Source organism: Podarcis bocagei (genome assembly GCF_964188305.1).
Source record: "Podarcis bocagei genome assembly, chromosome: 11".
In the NCBI taxonomy this organism is placed as follows: Eukaryota; Metazoa; Chordata; class Lepidosauria; order Squamata; family Lacertidae; genus Podarcis; species Podarcis bocagei.
Window position 1 is genome coordinate 21996584 of NC_138136.1, and position 24496 is coordinate 22021079.

Here is a 24496-nt window from a genome sequence, read left to right on the forward strand (position 1 = left end):
GACAGAGAGATGGAAAACAACTTGAGACTCTAATTTTCTTGCTATAAATCCTTGTTGGAAAATGATGTTTCACTCTCACTGATGTTGGAGGGATGGAGTTAAATTCAAAATTCAGCTTATTCATGTCCCTTGTCTTTGCTTATGTTTGTGTTCAAAGTTTTGCCCTGATTGCGGAAGTGTTTTTTCTTTTGTCTTGTTTGAGTAGTTATCAGCTTTTTATTTTGCCATTATGGATCTACTTTTACAGAGAGTTTGTTGTTCTCCCATAGCTTTTGTTTTTATTCTAACGTATATGATAATCAGTTGCTGATTGGATTGCATTTTAAGTGGCCCTATTCAACATGCAACCTTCGCCCTGATACAGTGAATGCAGTCTGCATACTAATATGCTTTTTTTTAGTGCATAAAGGCATGTTGCATTGGAGACAGCACATCATATCCAATAATTCAGTAATGTGTGCATGTATTCCTAAGTACTGTGTATCTGTAGGCTTACTGCCTCATTGGCCCCCTATTCCAGATAATTGGGGAAATAGAAGACTATAAACACATTGATGAGCATGCAGTTTATAAGGTTATATACAGGAGATAATTTCAGTACAATGGTACCTCGGGTTACAGACGCTTCAGGTTACAGACTCTGCTAACCCAGAAATAGTACCTCGGGTTAAGAACGTTGCTTCAGGATGAGAACAGAAATTGTGTGGCTGCGGCGCAGCAGCAGCGAGAGACCCCATTAGCTAAAGTGGTACCTCAGGTTAAGAACAGTTTCAGGTTAAGAATAGACCGCCAGAATGAATTAAGTTCTTAACCCAAGGTACCACTGTAGTGTAGTAAGTGCCTTTTTTTTAATAAAAAAACCCCCACTAACCCTGGTAAAAGTAGTTTGATAACTGTACAGATGTTTTATCTAGTCCAGACCTGCAGTTCAGATACTGCTGAACCATAACTCCTGCCACCCTTGAACATTGTCCATGCTGACTGGGGCTGATGGGAGCTTGAGTCCAGCAACATCTGGTGGGCTTTATGCTCCCCATCCATCCTTGGTACATATTGGTAAATGGCTTGAGGTGTGTCTGTTTCCCCAAGTATCTAGTCACCATGTGTCAGTAGGCCAGATAACCAGCATTTCTGGTTTAGTTCATTTGTTCGTAAGTGAAATGTTTTGTTAAAAAGCAAAATGTTTTTGAAGCGATGGATTATACATTGTTCAAAGAAAAGTGATATATATATATATATATATATATATAGATATAGATATAGATATAGATATATATAGATAGATAGATAGATAGGCTGGTATCCATTGTTAGTCATACTCAGAGCAGACTCATTGAAATAGTGGGCATGACTAACTTAGGTTAATTAATTTCATTGGGTCTGCTCTGCCTAGATGTTGGTTGGATACAACTCATTGAAAACATTATTGAACAGTAAGGCATTGTGCAAATTCCCAGCATCCTTATGGAACCACAGTTGCCAGGATTCTTTTAAAGAAGCTGTGATAGCCAAGTTCTTTATCAGATTGATCTAGAACACCAGATGTATCCCAAGGCTGCTAGTTGTAGTGCCAGCTTCCGCTTCTTGGCTCTGTCATCATAAGTTCACAGCGGTGCATTCATGGCATGTGTCATGCTTTGTCACAGCTTACATGCTGGGCAAGCTTTTCCATTTACGTTTGATTTGAGATAATCAAAGGAAACAAAACTTAATATCCAGTTTGTGTCCCCTCCCAAGCTAACCTGGCAATATTCCTTTTAAATAAAACTGCAGCGGCAATATATTTGTATGATAGGATCCTTATACTTGTATAGTTACTTCTATTTTCTGTCTTTGTTTTAGGTATCAGTTTTTCTTACAGGTGAAGCAAGATGTCTTGCAAGGCCGCTTGCCTTGCCCTGTCAACATTGCTGCTCAGCTGGGAGCGTATGCAATACAGGGTATGTGCTTTGTACTGCGTTTCCCTTCATAAATACTAGATTTTGTTTAGGTTTGGTCATATTTAGAAACCTGAATTACAGTGAACTTGAATGTTGAGGGTTATATATTGATTCTATCTCAAGATAAATTCCAGAGGACCAGCCATGCTAGTCTGTTGCAGCAAACAATCACACATAATTTTGACTATGTAAAGCTTTGTTGTGGTTAAGTTTTTGAGGACTAGAGTTCCTTTTTTCTTGATATCTCCCTCTATTTTATGGTCTCTAGTGCATAAAAGATTATGCCACAACAAATCTGCTAGCCTTTACAGGTACCCTAGGAATCTGGTCCCCCCCCCTCAAAATGGATTATGCAGAGCCAATTTGCATGCAGTTTAAATTCGTGCAAATTCAGGTACCGTGGACTCTCCCTCATAAATAGATGACAGGAAAATTGTGAAAAGCTTTATTGTACTTGATTGTACTGTGACAGCATAATATTTCCAGGGCTGATTTTGGGGGTTTGAAGGATGTCATTACATAGGTTAGGATAGGTTTAGATTTTGAGTCATTTTATTGTTATAGCTTGTGGAATTCCACGATACAAAAAAAAACATGCTAAATAGTTGAAAGCTGAGAGAGATCACTAAGATCCAATCTTTCCCACTCTTGCATCTTCATTCTACAGCTTAGTGCTTTATTCCTAGAAAAGTAAGTGCTGATACTCACGATGAAGCTGTTACAGTAAGCGCCACACTTATTAACAGCTATAAAAGAGGTACCGGTACTACATACCCTTCAGTGCGCCCTGGAAAAAAGCACTGCTAGAGCTCCAGTTTTAGATGGGAGTGTCCACATCTCCTCTTCTTTTTCATGGGGTTACAGTGATCACACTTTGAAGCTTATGAGGGCTGAGGGAGACACTGAATATCAAAAATCAGGTTCACAGATAAAAAATACTCTTACTAGGAATTAAGCGGGAAAATATATTTAACAACCAGCAAAGTAGGAAAATAAAATAAAATTGTGTAAAATATGTCAGAAAGTGAATACATATTTAAAATTTGTTTTAAATACAGCTGAACTTGGAGACTATGATCCATACAAGCATATTGCAGGTTATGTTTCGGAATACCGCTTTGTTCCAGACCAGAAAGAAGAACTAGAAGATGCTGTAGAACGGATACACAAAACTCTGATGTAAGAATTCAGGTTATAAACTAACATTGTTTGGGAAATAAAACTGTACAAGGAAAAGGGCGTTAAAGAAGCAGTTCCTTTGTGAGTTGAACTATTGACTGTTGTTTTAAATCTGCTTTCTTATGAGCTGTTTTTCTCTGCAATGGTCATAAATATAACCAATGCATTTAATTCTTGCCTCCTTTGTACATTACAACGTATACATTACCATGTGTCTTCAAAATATCTTAAGGGCTGTCGTATGGAAGAGGGAACAGGCTTGCTTTCTCCTGCTCTGGAGGGTAGGACTCAAACCAATGGCTTCAAGCTTACAAGAAAGGAGAGTCCGAATAAACATACGGGAAAACTTTCTGACAGTAAGAGCTGTTCAACGTGGAACAGTCTCCCTTGGGAGGTTGTGGACTCTCCTTCCTTGGAGCTTTTTAAGCAGAGGTTGGATGACCATCTGTCATGGATGCTTTAGCTGAGATTCTTGCATTGCAGGGGTTTGGACTAGATAACCCTTATGTTCCTTCCAACATATGTTCTATGTCTTCAGCTTACAACCGTAGGCACTATTACACCAATTCATGGAGGACAAGGTTATCAATGGCTATTGGTCATGATGGCTCTGTTCTGCTTCCCCGGTTGTAGGTACTTCTGAATGCTAGCTGGTGGGAATTTCAGATGGGCAGAGTGCTGTTGCGTTCATGTCTAGCATGTAGGCTTTCCATAGGCATCAGGTTAGCCACTGTGAAACTGGGATTGCAGGCTAGATGAGCCATTGACTTTTATCCAGTAGGCTAATCTTACCTTGTTACATTATGGGTAGACATAGAAGGCAGGAGAATCTTAAAGTTATATAGATGCAGAAGCGCAGGAAGAAAAATATGGCAGAAAGAAAAAAGAGACATCAGCAAGAGAATTAACTTATGAAAGGTTGTCAGTGTTTATGATTTATAAGATTTATCAGCTCATCCGTCAGCAATAGCTGTTTCGTAAAATCTTGCATGTCTTAATCAAAAAGGTGAGAGACGGGAAAACATATTTGAGCAATGAGTCAGGTGGTTAAGTTATGGAATGTGGAGCCAAATGAATAGAGAGATAAGGCCTCCTTGATAAGATGATTGCAGAACTGAATTCCAAAACGCGTAGAAGCTGAAAAACACTGAGATGTCTCTTGTTCAGGAGGGATGGGTGATGGGCAGAATTTGTGAGCTGGAAAACCAGATTTTAAGGAATTTATTCATATATAAGAATAGAAAAATAAGGTCAACTATCTGGTGAGATGTGCAAAACTATGCAAAAACTTGTGATTCTATAAAAACACTGGCTTTACATTGTGTTGAAACATACTGCGAATACAGATGCTATTTATAAAGGTTAACGGAAAAATGTAACCTTATTTTGGCAAGTTATTTTGAAATCTTCCCTCTTTCCCCTCCAAAACAAGAATTAAATTGAACTAGGATTTTAAGCCTGTTAGCTTCCTGGGCCGTTTCACTCTTGGAATTGGAATGCATTAAATGCAGTGGGGACCCAGTTCCTGAAATTAGGATGTTGTTCTCCTGATCAGTAAGGAACTCATGTATGAGTGTAATATAAGATGAGTAATTTAAAAAAACCTAACACAAAGCAGAATATTTTTTTACTAATAATGAAAAGTGAGGCTAATTTTGGACAATATTGTGAGGATATCTGTTTAAGTAACCCACCTGATATCCATAAATTACTGTGCAATGTGGGGTGCAGCAAGTTGCAGTGGTCATTTAGGGGCTTATCTGCCCCAGCTGACTTGTTCCAGCAGTTTGGGTTGAAGGCAAGCTGGAAATACTATATTGGCCCGAATATAAAGCCACACCTTTAAAATTGGAGGGGGGGGGTGAACGAAAAAGTAAATAAAAAAATACCTGAATGTAAGCCACTCCCTTCCTCGCTGCTCCTGGCTGCATAGGGCGGGGGGGAGCCGCGCTTTATTGTCAGCGGCCTTTCCCCTTCCTCACTCTCTCCCTTCTCGGCCTTGGGAGAGAGGATGGAGTGGGGCAGGCGCTGTTTGCCCCACACTCTTGGCCATAAGGTCGCGAATATAAGCCGCACTTTAACTTTTCATGATCGGATTTGGAAAAAAAGTGTGGCTTATACAGTAGTACCTCTGGTTATGTACTTAATTCATTCCAGAGGTCCGTACTTAACCTGAAACTGTTCTTAACCTGAAGCACCACTTTAGCTGATGGGGCCTCCCGCTGCCAGTGCACGATTTCTGTTCTCATCCTGAAGCAAAGTTCTTAACCCGAGATACTATTTCTGGGTTAGCAGAGTCTGTAACCTGAAGCATTTGTAACCTGAAGCGTATGTAACCCGAGGTACCACTGTATTTGGGCCAATACGGTATATAACAGCTTTCCTTAATATAAAAGCCAGGGAGAGGGAAGGAGAGGAAGTAGAGGGTAGGGGGCAGGGGATAGTGGCAAGGAATGTTTTCAGTCACATTTACCAAATGTGCTGCAAATGAATGTTCTTATTCTGTGTTAAAAACAATTTTGAAGGCTTTTCTGACGCAATAAACAACCCCGTTCGAAGTAATATTAAATGATAAATTCTGTGCTGTCACGTGGGAAATCTAAGTATAGATCTGACCAGTGCTATTTTTTTTAGAAAAAAACTCACCATCAATGCCTATCTTTGTTCTCTTATAATGGCAATGGCACCCACCCGAGAGGTGCTGAAACCAGTGGCGTAGCGTGGGGGGTGCAGGGGGGGCCAGCCGCACCGGGCGCAACATCTGGGGGTTAGGGTTAGGGGGTGCAAATCCACGGGTTAGGGGGCGCAAATTACCGTATTTTTTGCACCATAACACTCACTTTTTTCCTCCTAAAAAGTAAGGGGAAATGTCTGTGCGTGTTATGGAGGGAATGCCTACGGGTGGCATGCCTACGGATTTTCCTCCTCTAAAAACTATGTGCGTGTTATGGTCGAGTGCGTGTTATAGAGCGAAAAATACGGTACTTGCCTTGCCCCGGGTGCTGACAACCCACGCTACGCCACTGGCTGAAACTGAGTTCTGATGAGTTCTGGCTGGAAAATAAGCCCTGGATCTGATGGTTCTTAGAGAATCTTAATATGTGTGCTGCAGCACTTATTCAGGATCCTTCCAGATTTTATTTACAGTTAAGTGGTATAAAAAATTCTGTTAAATAAATGGGACTTCACAGTTTGCTACTATCTTCGGCCTGTAATATGTCTGGTTAAAACACATTTCTGAATAATTGTATTCTCACAAACAGTATTAAATATTCACTCTAAGTGAAATATTTTGCTATAAGACTTAGTAGCAGAATACTTAAGGGAGATTGAAGCTCCCTGGAAAGCCCTTACCTGCAGGAAGCATACAAATAAGCCTCAGAAAGAGTCAGTTCATGCCCTGGTTCATATGTTGTTTGTGGCATACATGCAAATGATATAACTGTGAGGCAGACTTCACACAAATGCTCAGAGATCCTGGTGCACAGCTTCTCTCCACCAAACGGGGAAAGGGGAACATTTTGCTAAGGGTGTGTGTGTCTCATATGTTACATCATCTGCATGTTCAAGGGGATATGTACGAAACGGCTATGTCAGTATTTCAGCAAGCATAACTTTTAAAATATTTTTTTCTGTACTTTATAAAATATATTCTATTATATTAAACAGGGGGCAAGTTCCAGCTGAGGTAGAACTGAATTACTTAGGAGTGGCAAAGACACTTGAAATGTATGGAGTCGATCTTCATCCTGTTTATGTAAGTAGCAATTTTGATGTATTTTGTATATTTTATGCTGTGAACCACCCTGATATATTTGGATGAAGGGCACTATACAAATTTAAAATGAATGAATGAATGAATGAATGAATGAATGAATGAATGAATGACTGTGTTGCCAGAGTGGTGCATGCTCTGGATATCTCCTGCTTGGACTACTGCAATGCGTTCTACGTGGGGCTACCTTTGAAGGTGACCTGGAAACTACAATTAATCCAGAATGTGGCAGCTAGACTGGTGACTAGGAGTGACTGCCGAGACCATAGAACACCAGTCATGAAAGACCTACATTGGCTCCCCGTACGTTTCCAAGCACAATTCAAAGAGTTGGTGCTGACCTTTAAAGCCCTAAATGGCCTTGGCCCAATATACCTGAAGTTGCGTCTCCACACCCATTGTTCTTCCCAGATACTGAGGTTCAGGTCCGAGGGCCTTCTGGCAGTTCACTCACTGTGAGAAGTGAAGCTACAGGGAACCTGGCAGAAAACCTTCTCGGCAGTGGCACCTGCCCTGTGAAATGCCCTTCCATCAGATATCAAGGAAATAATCAACTATCTGACTTTTAGAAGACTTCTGAACGCAGCCCTGTTTAGCGACGTTTTTAATATTTGATGTTTTATCGCATTATTATTATTATTATCCTGTTGGGAACTGCCCAGAGTGGCTGGGGAAACCCAGCCAGATGGGTGGGGTATAAAATATTATTATTATTATTATTATTATTATTATTATTATTATTATTATTAAATGTGAAACTGTTGACAGTTGCCCCAGACAATGAATGTGTTGCCAGTGTTGGAGCTTAAATCAGAGGTGGCTAACCTTTGGCCCTGTGGGACACGGGTGGTGCTGTGGGTTAAACCACAGAGCCTAGGACTTGCCGATCAGAAGGTCCGCAGTTTGAATCCCCACGATGGGGTGAGCTCCTGTTGCTCGGTCCCTGCTCCTGCCAACCTAGCAGTTTGAAAGCACATCAAAGTGCAAGTAGATAAATAGGTACCGCTCCAGCGGGATGGTAAACGGCGTTTCTGTGCGCTGCTCTGGTTTGCCAGAAGCGGCTTTGTCATGCTGGCCACATGATCCGGAAGCTGTACACCGGCTCCCTTGGCCAATAAAGCGAGATGAGCGTCACAACCCCAGAGTTGGTCACGACTGGACCTAATGGTCAGGGGTCCCTTTACCTTTAACCTTTGGCCCTACAGATGTCTTTAGGCTTCAAACACTGTCAGCCCCAGCCAGCATCTCTGATGGGCAGGAATGATGGGAACTCTACTTCAGCAACATCTAGAGAGCTGCAATTCAGCAGCCCTTGGCTTAAATGAATACATGCAGCTCTTCAGATTGTAAAGATTGAAGTTAATGTGGTTGCCTTGATACACACAGACACAAAATTGTATGTACCTCTTTTGCTTTGAATAGCAGACTTCGGTGCCATATCACAAGCTGCTGTTTTTGTTTCAAAAGCCGTTTGCCCTACAATGAGAACTCCTTCTGGCACATGGGCTTGGCTATGCAGTTCTTTGGGTCCTCAACAATGTCAACAATTTATATTTTTTTCCTGTAAAACATATACATTTGCTTGATTGTAGAAAAATCCTCAAAACAATTGCCCTTAAAAGGCTAGGGAAGACTGGAACCACAGAATGCAAAACACTAATTATTCTATTTCATAATCCCATGCTCTTCTTTTTTTTAAAAAGTAGAGTCTAAATCCATTGGAACACATACTTAGGAGAACCATGGATTAAGGAGCCTTTCTATGAAAGAATGTGGTTGCATTTCCATATAAAAGGCAATTAACTATGCTGGTAGAATAATATGGGTTACAAATCTAAGGGATTTATTCTAAGTGTTGTTATAAGATAAAAGGGTTTCATTACAAAGAATGTGTTCGGGCAGGAAATATGAAAGCAACACCAAGAATCTGAGTAAAGCCCTTAAAAAGTTCAAAGTAACGAGACATAATAGATAATTAGTAGCTCAGAGCTACAGAAGTTTTGTTAATATTAACGCTGAAAGTTCCTTCAATATGCAGGACATAGAAAAAGAATCTTCAGTGTCATACTGCATTGTATGTCCTTTCCTAACCACCACGTTACATCAGCTTAAGGAACGTTCATTTTGCCTATTTTCACAGTGGCTCCAGTTCATCTTTTAGACAGGAAGCTCTCTGTAAATTTGTGTGTGTGTTTATGTGTATAATGTTAAAACTGTTTTGCAGGGTGAAAACAAATCAGAGTATTTCCTAGGGTTGACCCCTGTAGGAGTGGTTGTCTACAAGAATAAAAAGCAAGTTGGGAAGTATTTTTGGTAAGCATCATCTATCTTGTAGCCACCATTTTTTTAAAAAAAAGATTACCAAAGATTGGATGGCGTATTTCCATTTATAAATGTTTTCTACATAGAGCAGTTTCGATCTCTCAAACTGGAAACATGGAGACAATGGGTTGGGTCCACCCTGTATTTGGTGGAGCTCTGCTAACTGGGTGCTCTTGCAGGGTGAAGAAGTATTTTTGTCAATTCCTCTATCCCTCCTTAATAGCATGTGCACCGCAAGCAGCTGCTCCAGTGGGCTAGGGGTCCCTCTGGAACATTGTGGGAGGTGGTGCAGAGAGCTACATGGGGAAGGAAAGTGTTTAATATGAGTGCATTTAAATATTTCCCTCTAAAGGGTACCTACCAACCTGCAAATTGAAAAAAGAGAAACTTCATCAGTGATGAACATGCTTCCTTCAAAATTTTAATTGGGAGCCATTTCTAGCAACACTTCATTCAAAAGAAAGCAGTTCCTGAATATCTGCTGTAGAGAAATAAAATAGGCTGTTGATTGATATTTCTACTTATATGATAATCGTTACTGGCTTGCATGTTTCATAGCTAGACTGGCTAATTCATTAATGAATATACTTGTCATTAAACCTTCAACCGTTCCAATTTTTTAATGTATCTGTTGGATTAATCTTCATGTATTTTGTGTGTGTGTTTTTCTAACACTTAGGCCTAGAATTACAAAAGTCCACTTCAAGGAAACTCAGTTTGAGCTCAGAGTTCTTGGAAAAGATGTAAGTTTATATTTTGTAGCTTGAAAATAATGCTTATTAAACATGTATTCCTAACCACTCTAGACCAAACATGAATAGGATTGTGTTGTATTTGTATCTAACTAATAGTTACAAAGTGATTTTTAACACACACACACATAAAAAGGCTTGGTCTTTGTCTATGTCATAAATTCTCTTTAAATTATCTGCTTTGTTAATACTACTTGTAACATTGAGAGGGCAGAAACATTTGGGGGAACAAAAGTGATGCGTTCACCATCAGGCTTTTTTCTGTTGTCCATTAAGTTTGAGGGGCTTGTTTTGTAAAGTTCTTAGAAGAGGTTAACCTCATTCACACAATGCTAAACAAAAACATGGCTTAGTGTGAACAAGCAAACATGCAAGCTTCTCTAGGGGAGATTGGTTACAGCTCATGATTTGTCTACAGAGAGCTATCCCAAGAGTTAGGATTCAGCCTATAAACTAAGCCATGGCTTAGTTTAGCATAGTATAGCAGTGGAATGACCAGAGGATGAGCAAGGCAGCTGCAATATTCTTTCTATGAGGCTGCACATTTGCTTGTTCGCAGTAAACCATGGTTGCCTTAGCATTATGTGTGAACTGGACTAGACTGTTGGGACTTTATCTGTGCCATCTGTTAACACAGCGTAGATTAGATTGCTTGGAAGTGCTGCTACAGTTACCTTAGATACTTGTTGGTAAATGCTTTGAAATTATCCAGATGAATGGGAAATCGGGAAGCTTTAGAAAAGAAACATTGTTGTTTTTGGTTTTAAGGCTGGTGACTGACTGGGCTTTTAAAATGAGAGCTCATTGCTGTGCTTAAAATAACTGACAGCATTTGGTAATGTCAAGTTCTGACAAGAATGCTGTTAAGGAAGCATTTCAAAGAACAAGGATGCAGAATATTATGTACACTTTACTGTCTTTTAAAAATGTCTTCTGCACTGAACTTGGTTAGAAATTAGGACTGGGTGTTGGGATTGTGTGTCCCTCCCTGAACCACACACCAGTTTATCCCACCCATTCTACTTTCTGCTTCAAAGTTACCAATGCCGGTTAAAATCATCCTAACCTTGGTTAAGTGGGGAGACTAAGGCCCAGTGTGGAAATCTGTCAAGGAATGCCTTTATTCAGGTGTCAGGTGTCATTGTGAACAAGAGTAGAGGGGGTGGGGGCAGTCTAGGTACAAGAGTTTACAGTTCACTGCCTATCTCCAAAACCATGGTTAATGGTTCTGTCTGCATTGATCCTATCGCAGTATTTTTGGTTAAATACATTTGTTAGTTCTGCTAAATAACCTATTCAGAAATTATGTTGCATGGTTGATTTTTCTTGAGGAATTTAAATGTCAAATCAATGGAATGTCTTTAAACAAAGTTTTACTGTTTGATCTTAAAATGAATATATCTTGAATATAAATCAGTGTTCTCCAATCTGGTGCCATACATGTATTATTGGACTATAGTCCTCATCATCCCTGACCTTTTGACTTGCTTGCTGGGCTGATGGGAGTCAGAGTCCAAAATCGCTAGGCAGCATCTGGTTAGTGGAGGCTGATATTGACTGACAAAGACTGGGGAATGTAGGTTATTCTCCAGATAATACCAAATAGATAAGATAACAGTTTGTTGCATTTAGCACTTTGTATTCCTGCTGTGATAAAACTTCACATTATAATTATCTGAGGGAAGCTGTTACTACTTATAGCTTCTCCTCCAGGCAAATTAAATTAAAAATAAAACACCAATGAAAATTTCAAAGCCCTTATCCAACTCTCATTTAGAGATAATGGAAAAAAGACAAGCAATTCCACAAAGTAAATTTAATAACTAAAGTCTTGCTTAGATATATTATATAATGTGGGACATGTTAATGAGGAAACTTTCAGGGTAATGATGGATCTAGCTGTTTATAGGATTTTATTTTGGTTAGCTAAGCAAACAAAAGCCAAAGCTAGAACATATTGCTTTGTTAATTCAGTTTGACAGCATGACCATCCTGAATGACAGGGCTATTTAATTAAGTGGTCAGGTGAGCCAGGACCAGTGCCTGACCTGCTGCTCCAATCTTACAATTTGCTTTTTCCTGGTTGCTGCTATCACCTTATCTCATCCATCATGTTTCCTTTTGATCCAGTGAATGCATGAGCAGCATCAAAAAGGAACCGTGGCAACTGGGATTGAGGTGCAGGCCACCATAGTATCTCAGCAACAGAGAGAAGGGAAGATGAGCAAAAAACAAAACAAAACCTCAAGACAGATAGAAGAAATATAAAAAGGCAATACAATAAATAATCTTGTTTGAGATTCTTTGGTAAAGTTAATCAGTCTGTTGCTTTTTATAGTGGAAACCTCAGTGATGCAAGCTTGAAGAAGCTGGAGATGCAGCAAACCTTCAACAGAGTAGAATTTCAGTCTCTCCGTATGAATTGCACTTATTATGTGCAAAAAAGGACATTTTATCTCTTCAGGCTGGCAGAACCCAATTCTACACTTGATCTTAGCCAAAAGGCCGAGAAGCCAATTCTGCAGTCACTAGATGTAGATAATCAATGACTAAGATAAAGGAGCTTGACCTGTGAATTAACTTGGGGAAATATTAGATTAGATTAGAAATAGTAGATTTGAGAGCTTTCTCTTTTTATAATCATGCCACTTCCACATTTCCACACCCCTTTTATTTCTACAGAAGAGAGGAAGTTCGACAGTATGTTCCTTTCAGTTTCCCATCTTGCTGTATTTTGGCAGATTCTATGAAACCTCTTGAAACCTATACCTTCCTTATTGTACTGTCTTTTGTTGAATGGAATTAAAGCTTGTTTGCTTTGGAGATTAAGTTCTGGTTTTCCAAGTATGTTCAAATATTTCATAGAAGCATTTACAACAGAATGCTTCTGCAACAGAAAATATAACAAGCAATAAGTTATGCAATATCAGGGAAGGAATTTGTGCTTTGGCTAATAGCTATCTTGCATTGACCTGTGGTCAATGAGCTACTCAGCTGAGATTTAATTCAGGCAGGCAACACCCACCCATATTGCCACACTGCTTCAGACCCTTTATTCCATACCATAGATCCAATTTAGGTTGGGGGAAAAGAGTAGCTTACTGATTACACCATGTGGCATGGCCTCCATGGGAACAGCAAATAATTTAGTCTTGTCACTCCCTGAAAATTTAAATTGAATTGATTGTGTCTCTATAGCGATTGAGGTGAACCATGTTTCTTGCTTGTTCCTGTGCTGGTAATTGTTGGTTCAAACAGTAAACCCATCAGACATATTACTGATGGCACAGTCAAAGCTGTTCGGTCCCAGAAAGGTCCACAAAAGGTTTGCAAGGAAGCAGGACCAAGATGCAGTCTTCAGTTGAGGGTAAGGACAGCCAGTAGACAGACAGGGGTTGCATGTCCCATCTGAGAGCAGGAACTAGACTGGAGAACGAGATTACCAATTTTGCCTTGGCTACTGGCTTGTGGTCAACTCTAATTCCATGGTTTCTAAAGCAATGTTCAGGTTTTTCTAAACAAGCTTGGCCAGAGCTTAGTGCAAAAAGTAATCTCAACAGGTCTAGCACCCTTTCATCTGTTAACTATGAATCTTATGGGTGACAAATCAATTAGAGAGAGGTCTTTGGATTTCCAAGAGATCTAGGGAACTGCAGAGGCACCATGTTCCCTAGTCACTAGGGTTACCATGCCTCCCCTAGAAAGATGGAATACCATAATTTGTATGTTTAACTAACCCTAAATATAGGAAGGCTTTCTCTTTGCCAAGGTTTACTGTTTTACATTTTAATAAAACCCCAGTGAACCATAAATGCTGCCTTTGTAACAACGTTGAGGTGGAGTCTATCTTGCATGTCCTTTTTATTGACATTTGTGTCAAGCGGCTAGGAAAGACCTAATTATCCTATTATGCAGTCTCTCCCTGTCTGCTTTTTTGAATCTCTTATGATCACTTTGCTTCCTGGCTCCCTTGTGTCAGCCACAGAGCAAGTGGCAAAGTTTTCAAATATGGCCTGTTGTATTAGGCCACTTACGATTGATATACGTAGATAGCTTAGCATTGTTATTCTGCACTTTTCAGTTGTATTAATTCATATTTTAGTGATGTTGTTAATGGTCAATTATAAAATTGTTACTAATGTTTAAATGGTCTGTTGACTGCAAATAAAGAGATGGAAAGTGTAAACAGGTGGTATTTGGAGAGAGTTCCTTCAGTACCTTGGACAGATCATAGGGAGCAGTGTCCCTATTTAGGTTGTGTCCAGATGGGGGCATTATCTTGCAAACAGGTTGTTCAGAGTAGTGTGTGAGGATCCACACACTCCCATTTTTTTGACTCACCATATTCATTGCTGTCTTACTGTCACACTACTGGGCAGAGCTTGCCAGACTTTTTGTTTCGGTCCCTACAATCTATCACTCCTCCCAACCCTTCTCTGAGTAAGTTTACAGGATTAAACTGTAGTTTGCTTGTTCTTTTTCCTTAAAAAAAAAGTTTGCAGAATTTGGGTTTAATAGAATTGCACAAATTCTGTACTAATGAAAACAAATTGGGTTTGCTTTCTGCTCCGAGTGGGGTTTGTTCCTGTGCTGAACTTTCTGTAATGAAGATACTGTAATCACTCATTCTCAGCCTTCTCTAACTGACATCCAACTTCAGTTTAAAACGCTTTGGGATCCAATCTTGTTGCTGGGAGGGAAAGTCATCGATCCAAGAGATTATACAGTGAGATTTTTAAAAACTTTTATTTTATTACTTTATTACTTAACTAACAGACTCTTGTGCTGTGTTACAGACTTCCTCGGAAAATACTGTACTCTGGGTCTTAAATGCCCTAAGTAACATGGAGAAGTACAGTTTGAGAAAAGTGCCCTTGGGATGTGTGGAGCTAGTTGCATGCTGTTTTGGATTCTGGTCTGTGAGGCAAAGTGTTTATTAACCAAAACTCTGTCTACTATTTACTGTTACGTACATTTAAGTAATACTTAAGCCCCAAAAAGGGGACACGGGTGGCACTGTGGTCTAAACCACAGAGCCTAGGGCTTGCTGATCAGAAGGTCAGTGGTTTGAATCCCTGTAATGGGGTGAGCTCCCGTTGTTTGGTCCCTGCTCCTGCCCTCCTAGCAGTTTGAAAGCACATCAAAGTGCAAGTAGATAAATTGGTACCGCTCCAGCGGGAAGGTAAAAGGCGTTTCTGTGCGCTGCTCTGGTTCGCTAGAAGCAGCTTTGTCATGCTGGCCACATGACCCGGAAGCTGTCTGCGGACAAACGCTGGTCCCTTGGCCTATAGAGGAAGATGAGCGCGCAATCCCAGAGTCGTCCGCGACTGGACCTAATGGTCAGGGGTACCTTTACCTTTAAGCCCCAAAAGCTAGAGCCTGGGTAAACTTAACCATCAGTAATAGTTCTCTATGTGGGGCTACCTTTGAAGGTGACCCGGAAACTGCAACTAATCCAGAATGCAGCAGCTAGACTGGTGACTGGGAGTGGCTGCCGGGGCCATATAACACCGGTCTTGAAAGACCTACATTAGCTCCCAGTATGTTTCCGAGCACAATTCAAAGTATTGGTGCTAACCTTTAAAGTCATAAATGGCCTTGGCTCAGTATACCTGAAGGAGCTTCTCCGCCCCCATCGTTCTCCCTGGACACTGAGGTCCGGCTCCGAGGGCCTTCTGGCAGTTCCCTCCCTGTGAGAAGTGAGGTTACAGGGAACCAGGCAGAGGGCCTTCTTGGTAGTGGCGTCCACCTTGTGGAATGCCCATCAGATGTCAAGGAAAGAAGTAACTATCTGACTTTTAGAAGACATCTGAAGGCAACCCTGTTTAGGGAAGTTTTTAATGTTTGATATTTTATCACTTTTTATTATTTTATTGTGTTTTTAATATTCTATTATTATTATTATTATTATTATTATTATTATTATTATTATTATTATTCCCATAGCATACAATATCCATGAAGAAAGCAGTTTCAGATGCAACCAAAGGCTTGCACAGGCTTGGCGCGAATTGTTAGTATTCTCTTTGGACACAAGCCCCACTTGTTGCCACATTCGCCATGCTAGTGTCTGTTACTGAAATCTCTCTGCAGCCCAGCGTACAGCATGGGGAGGTGCTGTTAGGGCAGGAAAGGAAGGCAACTTGGAAAGGGTGACTAAGGCCTGTAATCCTACGCATGATGAATGTTCTGGTTCAAAAGGCTTTCTACATTTTAGAATGCAGTTCAGCCGCATTATTGTCACTCTGAGTCTTTTCATTGACTTTGGAGTTTAGAAAGTTAGGCATTATATAAATCACACTTGGCTTTTCATTCATTGACTGGGTTAACTGGGTTCTGTCTAATGAGTAACTTACCTTAGATTCAGGGGCATTCTTTGAAGGCTTTCAGTGAATTAAATTGACTATGGCATGCCATAGGATGTTTCTTATGCATTGCATTCCCAACCCTTTTTTTCAGACAAAAGCTATAACTCACCCAGTTGATGGGTGCTATTTCTTGAAGAAACTATATAATTCTTCAATGTCACCTTTGTTTGCTGCGTACATACCACACCTTACTGTTAATCACTAGTACTCTTTATAAAAATGTCCACTTTGGAGGGTTTCTGATTATGTAAACATTTTTCGGTTCTTTAGTGAGTTAACAGGTTCAGTCCTGTAATTTGGTGAATATCTTGTGGAGGTGGGGGTGATGATTAACAAAATCAATCCTACTGGGAATATCCCCTCACTCATCCAAGTTTAGGATGTTCCACCATTCTTCATCAGAGTTTCTTTTTCTTTGAGAAAAATAAGGCTCACGTAAATGTAAACAAGCTTTAATAATAAACTGAGAGAAAACTGTAACAAAATAACAACATGTCTGAGAGAAACTAAAACAACAACATGAGGCAAGAAAACAACAAGAGGCAGTTGGTCCCTCTTTACTGACATTCTTAACTGAACATAATGGAACACATGCACTGAAGGGAAGGGCTGATTCTGGAGCAAAACACACAAGCCCCGCCCACCAGATACCAAGCACTCTACTATTCAAATGAGGCCCGAGTGTTTTTCCTACAGAATATACTTCACATTTACTTTTTATATCATGGAGGTCAATTTCTATGTTAGAAATAAGTATCTGTTTGCCATGAAACTATGATGTATGTTTGATGCCTTCCACTGCATGGACCAAAGACAACCCACTTGGCTTCTTTCTTCTTCTTTGGCAATCACTTGTGGCCAAGTAAGATTGTCTTCCATGAACACGGTCTTATAGGCAGTCTGTAAGTGACTGTGGAGGCCAATTCTGGATACACATGTCCTTCCACAGTGGAGACATAGGTTTCCAGGCAGGAGCTGATCACGGTGAGGGTTTGCCAAACATGCCTTCCTCTTAGCACATTTCTCCCTTTCGTCCTGAGTTCGAGCATCTTCAAAGTCCATGATGTCTTTGGTAAAGGCTATTATCTAATTAGAGTGCTCTCAGTCCAGTGTTTCCCAGTTGTTGGTGTTTATACTACATTTTTAAAGATTTGCCTTGAGAGAGTCTTTAAACCTCTTTTGTTGACTACCAGCATTACACTATCCATTTTTAAGTTTGGAATAGAGTAGTTGCTATAGAAGACAATAATCAGGGATCCGAACGACATGACCAGTCCAACAAAGTTGATGTTGAAGAATCATTGGTGTGTACACACTCATAGGATGACCTTCAAACCCACTTGTACTGCTAATTCACAATGGTGTCCCTCCTCAACATGATTCATCTTAAATCACACGGGTGGCGTTGTGGTCTAAAACCACTGAGCCCCTTGGGCTTGCTGATCGTAAGGTTGGCAGTTCAAATCCGTGGAACAGGATGAGCTGCTGTTGCTTTGTCCCAGCTCCTGCTAACCTAGCAGTTTGAAAGCATACCATCATGAGTAGATAAATAGGTACTGCTGTGGGGGAAGGTAAATGGCGTTTCTGTGTGCTCTGGCACTCGTGTCCCGTTGCTGGTCACATGACCCAGAAAAGCTGTCTGCGGACAAGCGCCGGCTCCCTCGGCCTGAAAGTGGAGATGAGCACTGCACCCCATAGTCAAATTCAACTGGACTTAACTGTCCAGACGTCCTCTACCATCACCTTTACCTTTAATCTTTGATCACATCCGTACCATACATTTAAAGCACTATTATACCACTTTATTATTATACCACTAAAGGATGCTGGGAAGCTGTAATGTGTAAAGGGTGATGGAAGTTGTTAGGAGATCCCTATTCCCCCTAAAGGTAAAGGTAAAGGGACCCCTGACCATTAGGTTCAGTCGTGACTGACTCTGGGGTTGCGGTGCTCACCTCGCTTTATTGGCCGAGGGAGCCGGCGTACAGCTTCCGGGACATGTGGCCAGCATGACTAAGCCGCTTCTGACGAACCAGAGCAGCACATGGAAACGGCGTTTACCTTCCCGTCGGAGCGGTACCTATTTATCTACTTGCACTCTGACATGCTTTCGAACTGCTAGGTTGGCAGGAGCAGGGACCGAGCAACGGGAGCTCACCCCGTCACTGGGATTCAAACCGCTGACTTTCTGATCGGCAAGTCCTAGGCTCTGTGGTGTAACTCACAGCGCCACCCGCGTCCCCCCTATTCCCCCTACAGATCCGCAATTCCCAAAATGGCTTAGCAGTCAATCCATCTTCCCAGGGGATCTTTGGAATTCTAGCCGAGTGAGGAGAATAGAGTCTCTTAACACTCAGTACCCTTTACAAACCATAGTGTCCAGAATTCTTTGAGGTAAGCCATTAAATTGGTGTGAGTGCTTAAAATGTGTTGCGTGGGTGTGAACTTAGTGTTGGGAAATATAAAACATGGAAGTGATCCTTGAAATTTGTGTTGATTTGGTAAGATGGTTTAAATTATTCACATTTTTAAAGATCGTGGCTAAGAGAACATTTTTCGCATCAAGGCGGTAGAATTACATCAGGGTAATTCTCCTGATTCCACATGGTTAAAAATGAAAAAAGAGTCTGTGTTCATGTGCCTAGATTATCAAATAAGATTCCTTTATATCAGAAGAATCCTTTACAACGCTTCCTTTTTATTATTTCAGTGTAATGAAACTTCCTTCTTCTTCGAGGCGCAGAGCAAAACTGCATGCAAGCATTTATGGAAATGCTGCGTAGAGCAGCACACATTCTTCAGGTAGGTAAGCTACAGCTGTAAAGAATCTATTATTAAACGATGACAGAAGACAGACACATCTTGGCAGGGGTGGTTCAGGGCGGTGCACTTTAGAGCTTCAGGCTAGCGCTTATCTGCAGTTAAAAGGCAAGTATATTCAGATCTCTTTAACTGACCTGGTTGTATTATAAAAGATAAGAGGCCCTAGCTGGTTTCCTCAAACTGGATTTGATCCAAAAAAAACCCCAGGGAATGGGAGATAAATAGCCATTGCCTCTGTTCCATAAATGCATTTGCAAGAGTTCACACAATGCTATAGCAATTCTTGCACAGTTCTTACAAGAAGTGGAAGAATATATCTGGATTCAGTTTCACTTGAACAGCCTTTGAATAAGCAGAATATACCTTCTGCATGCGAAAAAGAGCACATTTTGGATCCAAATCTTTTTTTTCCCTGAAGGAACATCAATGTTTTAAATGAGAATAATGAAAGGAGAACAGTAAATCATTTTGAGCTATGTTTTTACTAATTTCCTGTCATTTATCCTGTCTAAATAAGTCATCCTCTTCCATCTACAGCAGTGTTTCCCAAACCTGGGTCTCTAGCTGCTGTTGGACTCCAAATCCCATCATCCCTAGCTAGCAGGACCAAGTGGTATGGGGTGATGGGAATTATAGTCCTAAAAACAGCTGGAGACCCAAGTTTGGTAAACACTGATCTATAGCAAGATTAGTCAATGTGGTGCCTTCCAGAGATTGGACCACAAGCCCCAGCCAGCATAATTGATGATCTGGGATGATAGAATTTATAGTCCAACAACACATGGATGGCACAATGATGTCCCAGCTTTCACAGAGATTATATAGTGCCTTGACAGTTTTGTTATCTGATCATTTGTTAGCAGAATATTAGAGCAAAATTCTTCTGAATCCTAGAATTGCCAAAACTTGACATAGGTTGACCTATTTTACACACAAAAAAAGTTGAATATTTTTGCACACAAAGTATCTTTTTAAATATCTTTGGCTTGGATCCAATTTGTGCAAGAAAGGGAGCAGTTTCCACCAACTCTCCTTTCATCTGCAGCCCACACCATTCCCAGGAGTTCATCAACCCCTCAGGAACAGATTGTCAGGATGTGAAGGAGAGGTAAAGGAGGTAGAGTTCCATTCATGGAAGAAAAGCTGTCTGTCTAAACAACCAAGTGGAAAGGGCTCACTGAAGTTCAACCAACATACTTATACTGGAAGGGAAAACTTAAAAACAATTAAAATGTGATTGTCTCAAACTAGTTTGGGCCTTTTAAATTTTCTCTCATTTCTTTCTAACTTTAGACACACACACTTTAGACACACACACACACACACACACACACACACATTGTGTGTGTGTGTATCACATGCTCCCTTATCCAGGATGACTAAACTATGCATCTTCAGTATTTGCTGGAAGAAAATTACAGTGCAACTTATTTTGTTGACTTGGTGTGCTCAGAGGATGAGTGAATTTTTTAAAAAATTGTATCACTAACTGCCATTCTGGCTCATTTCCTCGTCTTAAGTGGCTACTAGGTTGCTGTGTCCTGCTAACCTCTTTTGGTATTGCTCATAGCATGCAAAGTTGACCCCAAATTTCACTTAGCAGCTTTGTATGCTTTGACTGAGGTTTGCAAGAACTTTTAATGCAAAAAAGAGGAGCAGTTTTCCTTAAAATATTATTTTTCTTTCCTTTCATTTTTTTTATAGCTCTGATAATCATTAAGGCCATTACATCTTCAACCAGTTTTTAAAATGTGTGTGTATGTATATATGTATATATATATATATATATATATATATATATATATATGTAGGTTTTGGTGTCTTCGGGTGTCTTCCCGTGTAAGAGTTGGGGTGGGTGTCTACACGCGGGTGGCACTGTGATTTAAACCACAGAGCATAGGACTTGCCGATCAGAAGGTTGGCGGTTCGAATCCCTGCGACGGGGTGAGCTCCCATTGCTCGGTCCCTGCTCCTGCCAACCTAGCAGTTCGAAAGCACGTCAAAGTGCAAGTAGATAAATAGGTACCGCTCTGGTGGGAAGGTAAACAGCGTTTCCGTGCACTGCTCTGGTTTGCCAGAAACGGTTTAGTCATGCTGGCCACATGAGCCAGAAGCTGTACACCGGCTCCCTCGGCCAATAAAGCAAGATGAGCGCAGCAACCCCAGAGTCGGTCACGACTGGACCTAATGGTCAGGGGTCCCTTTACCTTTACCTTTACATACCAAGCCGACATACTTTTCTTCCTTCATTATAACATCTCCCTTCATTTTGTGTGGCATCTTTCATTCTGAATGACACCTATCTTGAGGTTCCAGGTGCGGTTCAGGGAACCTCAAGACTAGTGTCGAATGGACCTTTTCTGGGTGGCTCCCCAACTGTGGAATGCTCTCCCCAGAGCAGCTCACCTGGCACCATCATTACCTGTCTTAAACGCCAGGCAAAAAAATTCCTTTTTACTCAGGCCTATGGCTATTAAATAATCCATGACCCGTGTCTCTTTTATTATTAGACTGTCTGCCAGTATGCTTTTTATTATGTGTTTCTGAAGAAGTGTATCTGAAGAAGTGTGCATGCACACGAAAGCTCATACCAAGAACTAACTTAGTTGGTCTTTAAGGTGCTACTGGAAGGAATGTGTATCTGAAGAAGTGTGCATGCACACGAAAGCTCATACCAAGAACTAACTTAGTTGGTCTTTAAGGTGCTACTGGAAGGAATTTTTTTATTTTATCATTGAAGTTCTGTAATGTGTTTTTATTGTTGCACACCACCCTGGGATCTCTGTATAAAGGGCAGGATATAAATTGAAATAATAAGAAATAGCACTAATAATAAATGCAGGCTCCCCCAACCTCTCTATCCAGCGATCAGGTGTCTCCCTAGACAATGCCCCCTCCCCAAGGTGCAACCCTCAATAGTCCTCTTTCATGTCCCTCCTTGTGATTCCACGTAGCTGGAATATCTCTTTGAACTGTGATGATCCCTCTTGCTTGTCTGGATGGAGAAAGATGTCTGTGTATACTACTGGTTTTTGTAAGAAACACATCCATTGCTCTGCCCACAATGATGGACAGTGGAACGGTCTCCCTTGGAAGGTGGTGGACTCTCATTCCTTGGAGGTTTTTAAGCAGAGGTTGGATGGCCATCTGTCATGGATGCTTTAGTTGCGATTCCTGCATTGCAAGAGGTTGGATTTGGGAACCTTGGGGTCACTTCAAACTCTCCAATTCTGTGATTTGCCTCCAACTCCTCTCACCAGTGATATGCAGCCCCCTAGGGGCAAGGGAATAGGACCTTCAGGCTGAAAAAGGTTTCCCACCCTCGCTCACACTCATTAAGTGCCATCTGAAACTAAAGAAGCTCCATTGTGCACCTATACATGTTGTTACTGTGCAGATCTTACTTGTTTCACTAAAACTAGAGAGAGAGCAGCTCCCAGCTTGCTCCTCTGAACAGCTAGTTTTTAATCTCTGTTATAAAGCCCTACAAGCAAATAGTACCTATAGCATTGAAAAATGGTGTGGCCCCACCTAGTGGGTGAAATATTCTATTATGCATATTACATAATTTCAAGAGATAGAATTTTGTGAAACTTCTCAGAACTTTCATGAGACAGATATAGGAAAGGTTTTTCTTAGTTTCATAGAATCAGTAAAGTCTCAGTCTTCGTGCAAATGCTCTTGAGATCAGTGTGGTAGGCAGAATCTGAAGCAATCCAGCACATAAATTACCTGTACTTGAGTCTTGTTGATATCAATGGGACTTGCCTAGGGATAACTGTGTGCAGGACTGCAGCACTGTAAAGTTATTAACACTGACGTTTTTAACTTTGACAGAATTGTGCCCCATATTTATAGAAGCCTTAATATACAACTTTTCAGCTGTGGGATCTCAATGCCCTCTTTCAGTATTTATGTTCTGTTGAGATACAGCTTACCGTCCAACAGAGCAAAAAGCTTTAAATTCCAGAGGATACACTTTGAAGTAATGTGCATCTTAGAAAGTTGTTTGTGCTTGTGCTCTCTTGAAATCATTTATGACTTAGGTTGGTACTGATCAACAGAATGTAAGCATAACTACATCTTCCTGGTCATGCTTCTCTAGCTTTAAAAAGGACGACAATGAAAAAATTGGAGTATTTGTTTAAATAGGAAAAGAACAAATATAGTGGGTTTCCCTCTAGCTGCAGATCTTCAGTCTTATAAAATTGCCTGTAATAGGGTTGTCACTTAGAGAAGCCTGCAGACAGTCTATGTTCTCTTGCATAGCTTTGTACCATATTTAATTAACTTATTTTTAAAACTGATACAGAATGCCAGAAAACGAATCCAATTCTCTATCAAGAAAACTTGGCAAACTTGGGCCTCTTGGCTATAAGCACCGGTATAGGTAAGGAAACTTTGTTATTATGGTGCCAAACCTTCATACTAAGCACTCTTTTTTACATGTTTATGTTTATGATCTTATTATTATTTTAGGTATCCTTCGCTGTGTATTTTTGTTCCTTACTTCTTTCTGGAGTAGCTGTTATATTATAGGCACAGCTTAAAAATGGGCTCCCTGAGCTCATCTACCTCCACCTCTTATTATAATAGATGCAGCGTGTGGTTCCATGAAAAATAGAATATGCTTTGATCGGTTGTGCAGAATCTGTTGGGGAATCTGTGTCCCTGTAGATGTTCCTTGACTACAGCTCTCATCATCACTGACCATGGTATGGGGGCGTATGCCCTGTTTGGCGTAGGGATGCTGGTGGCGCTGTGGGTTAAACCACAGAGCCTAGGACTTGCCGATCAGAAGGTCGGCGGTTTGAATCCCCACGACGGGGTGAGCTCCCGTTGCTCGGTCCCTGCTCCTGCCAACCTGGCAGTTCAAAAGCACGTCAAAGTGCAAGTTGATAAATAGGTACCACTCTGGCAGGAACTTAAATGGCGTTTCTGTGTGCTGCTCTGGTTCGCCAGAAGCGGCTTAGTCATGCTGGCCACATGAACCGGAAGCTGTATGCCGGCTCCCTCGGCCAATAAAGCGAGATGAGCGCCACAACCCCAGAGTCAGCCACGACTGGACCTAATGATCAGGGGTCCCTTTACCTTTACCTTTACCTAATATTTGTCTTGCAAGGCTGCAATATTTTAAATGTAGATTGTTTCATGATTATCTGGTTTATCATTTGCATACCTTTTGTCTTCCCAAGTCCCCCGCATAACTTGTCTATGGCCAATCAAAATCAGCGGGTTTCCCCCCAAAGCATTGGCTCTGCATCAGTGAATGGGTCAAATTGAAACTGCCTAGCAGCTTGCATGTACAGTAAAAAGGTAAAGGGACCCCTGACCATT

The 24496-nt window shown here is 40.9% G+C and overlaps 1 protein-coding gene across 2 annotated transcripts in view; it reads left to right on the forward strand.

Annotated features, from left to right (window-relative positions):
- Positions 1-24496, forward strand: part of EPB41L4A (erythrocyte membrane protein band 4.1 like 4A) — a 103271-nt gene that overhangs the window by 44783 nt on the left and 33992 nt on the right. For both annotated transcript variants that reach the window (XR_014013110.1, XM_081213701.1), the window contains exons 5-11: positions 1843-1940; positions 2999-3119; positions 6789-6876; positions 9119-9207; positions 9896-9959; positions 19047-19138; positions 23472-23549. Coding sequence is in view for 1 of the 2 variants with exons in the window: in XM_081213701.1 (XP_081069827.1) it covers positions 1843-1940; positions 2999-3119; positions 6789-6876; positions 9119-9207; positions 9896-9959; positions 19047-19138; positions 23472-23549 (630 nt within the window). In the remaining variant the exon portion in view is untranslated. The remainder of the gene's footprint in view (positions 1-1842; positions 1941-2998; positions 3120-6788; positions 6877-9118; positions 9208-9895; positions 9960-19046; positions 19139-23471; positions 23550-24496) is intronic.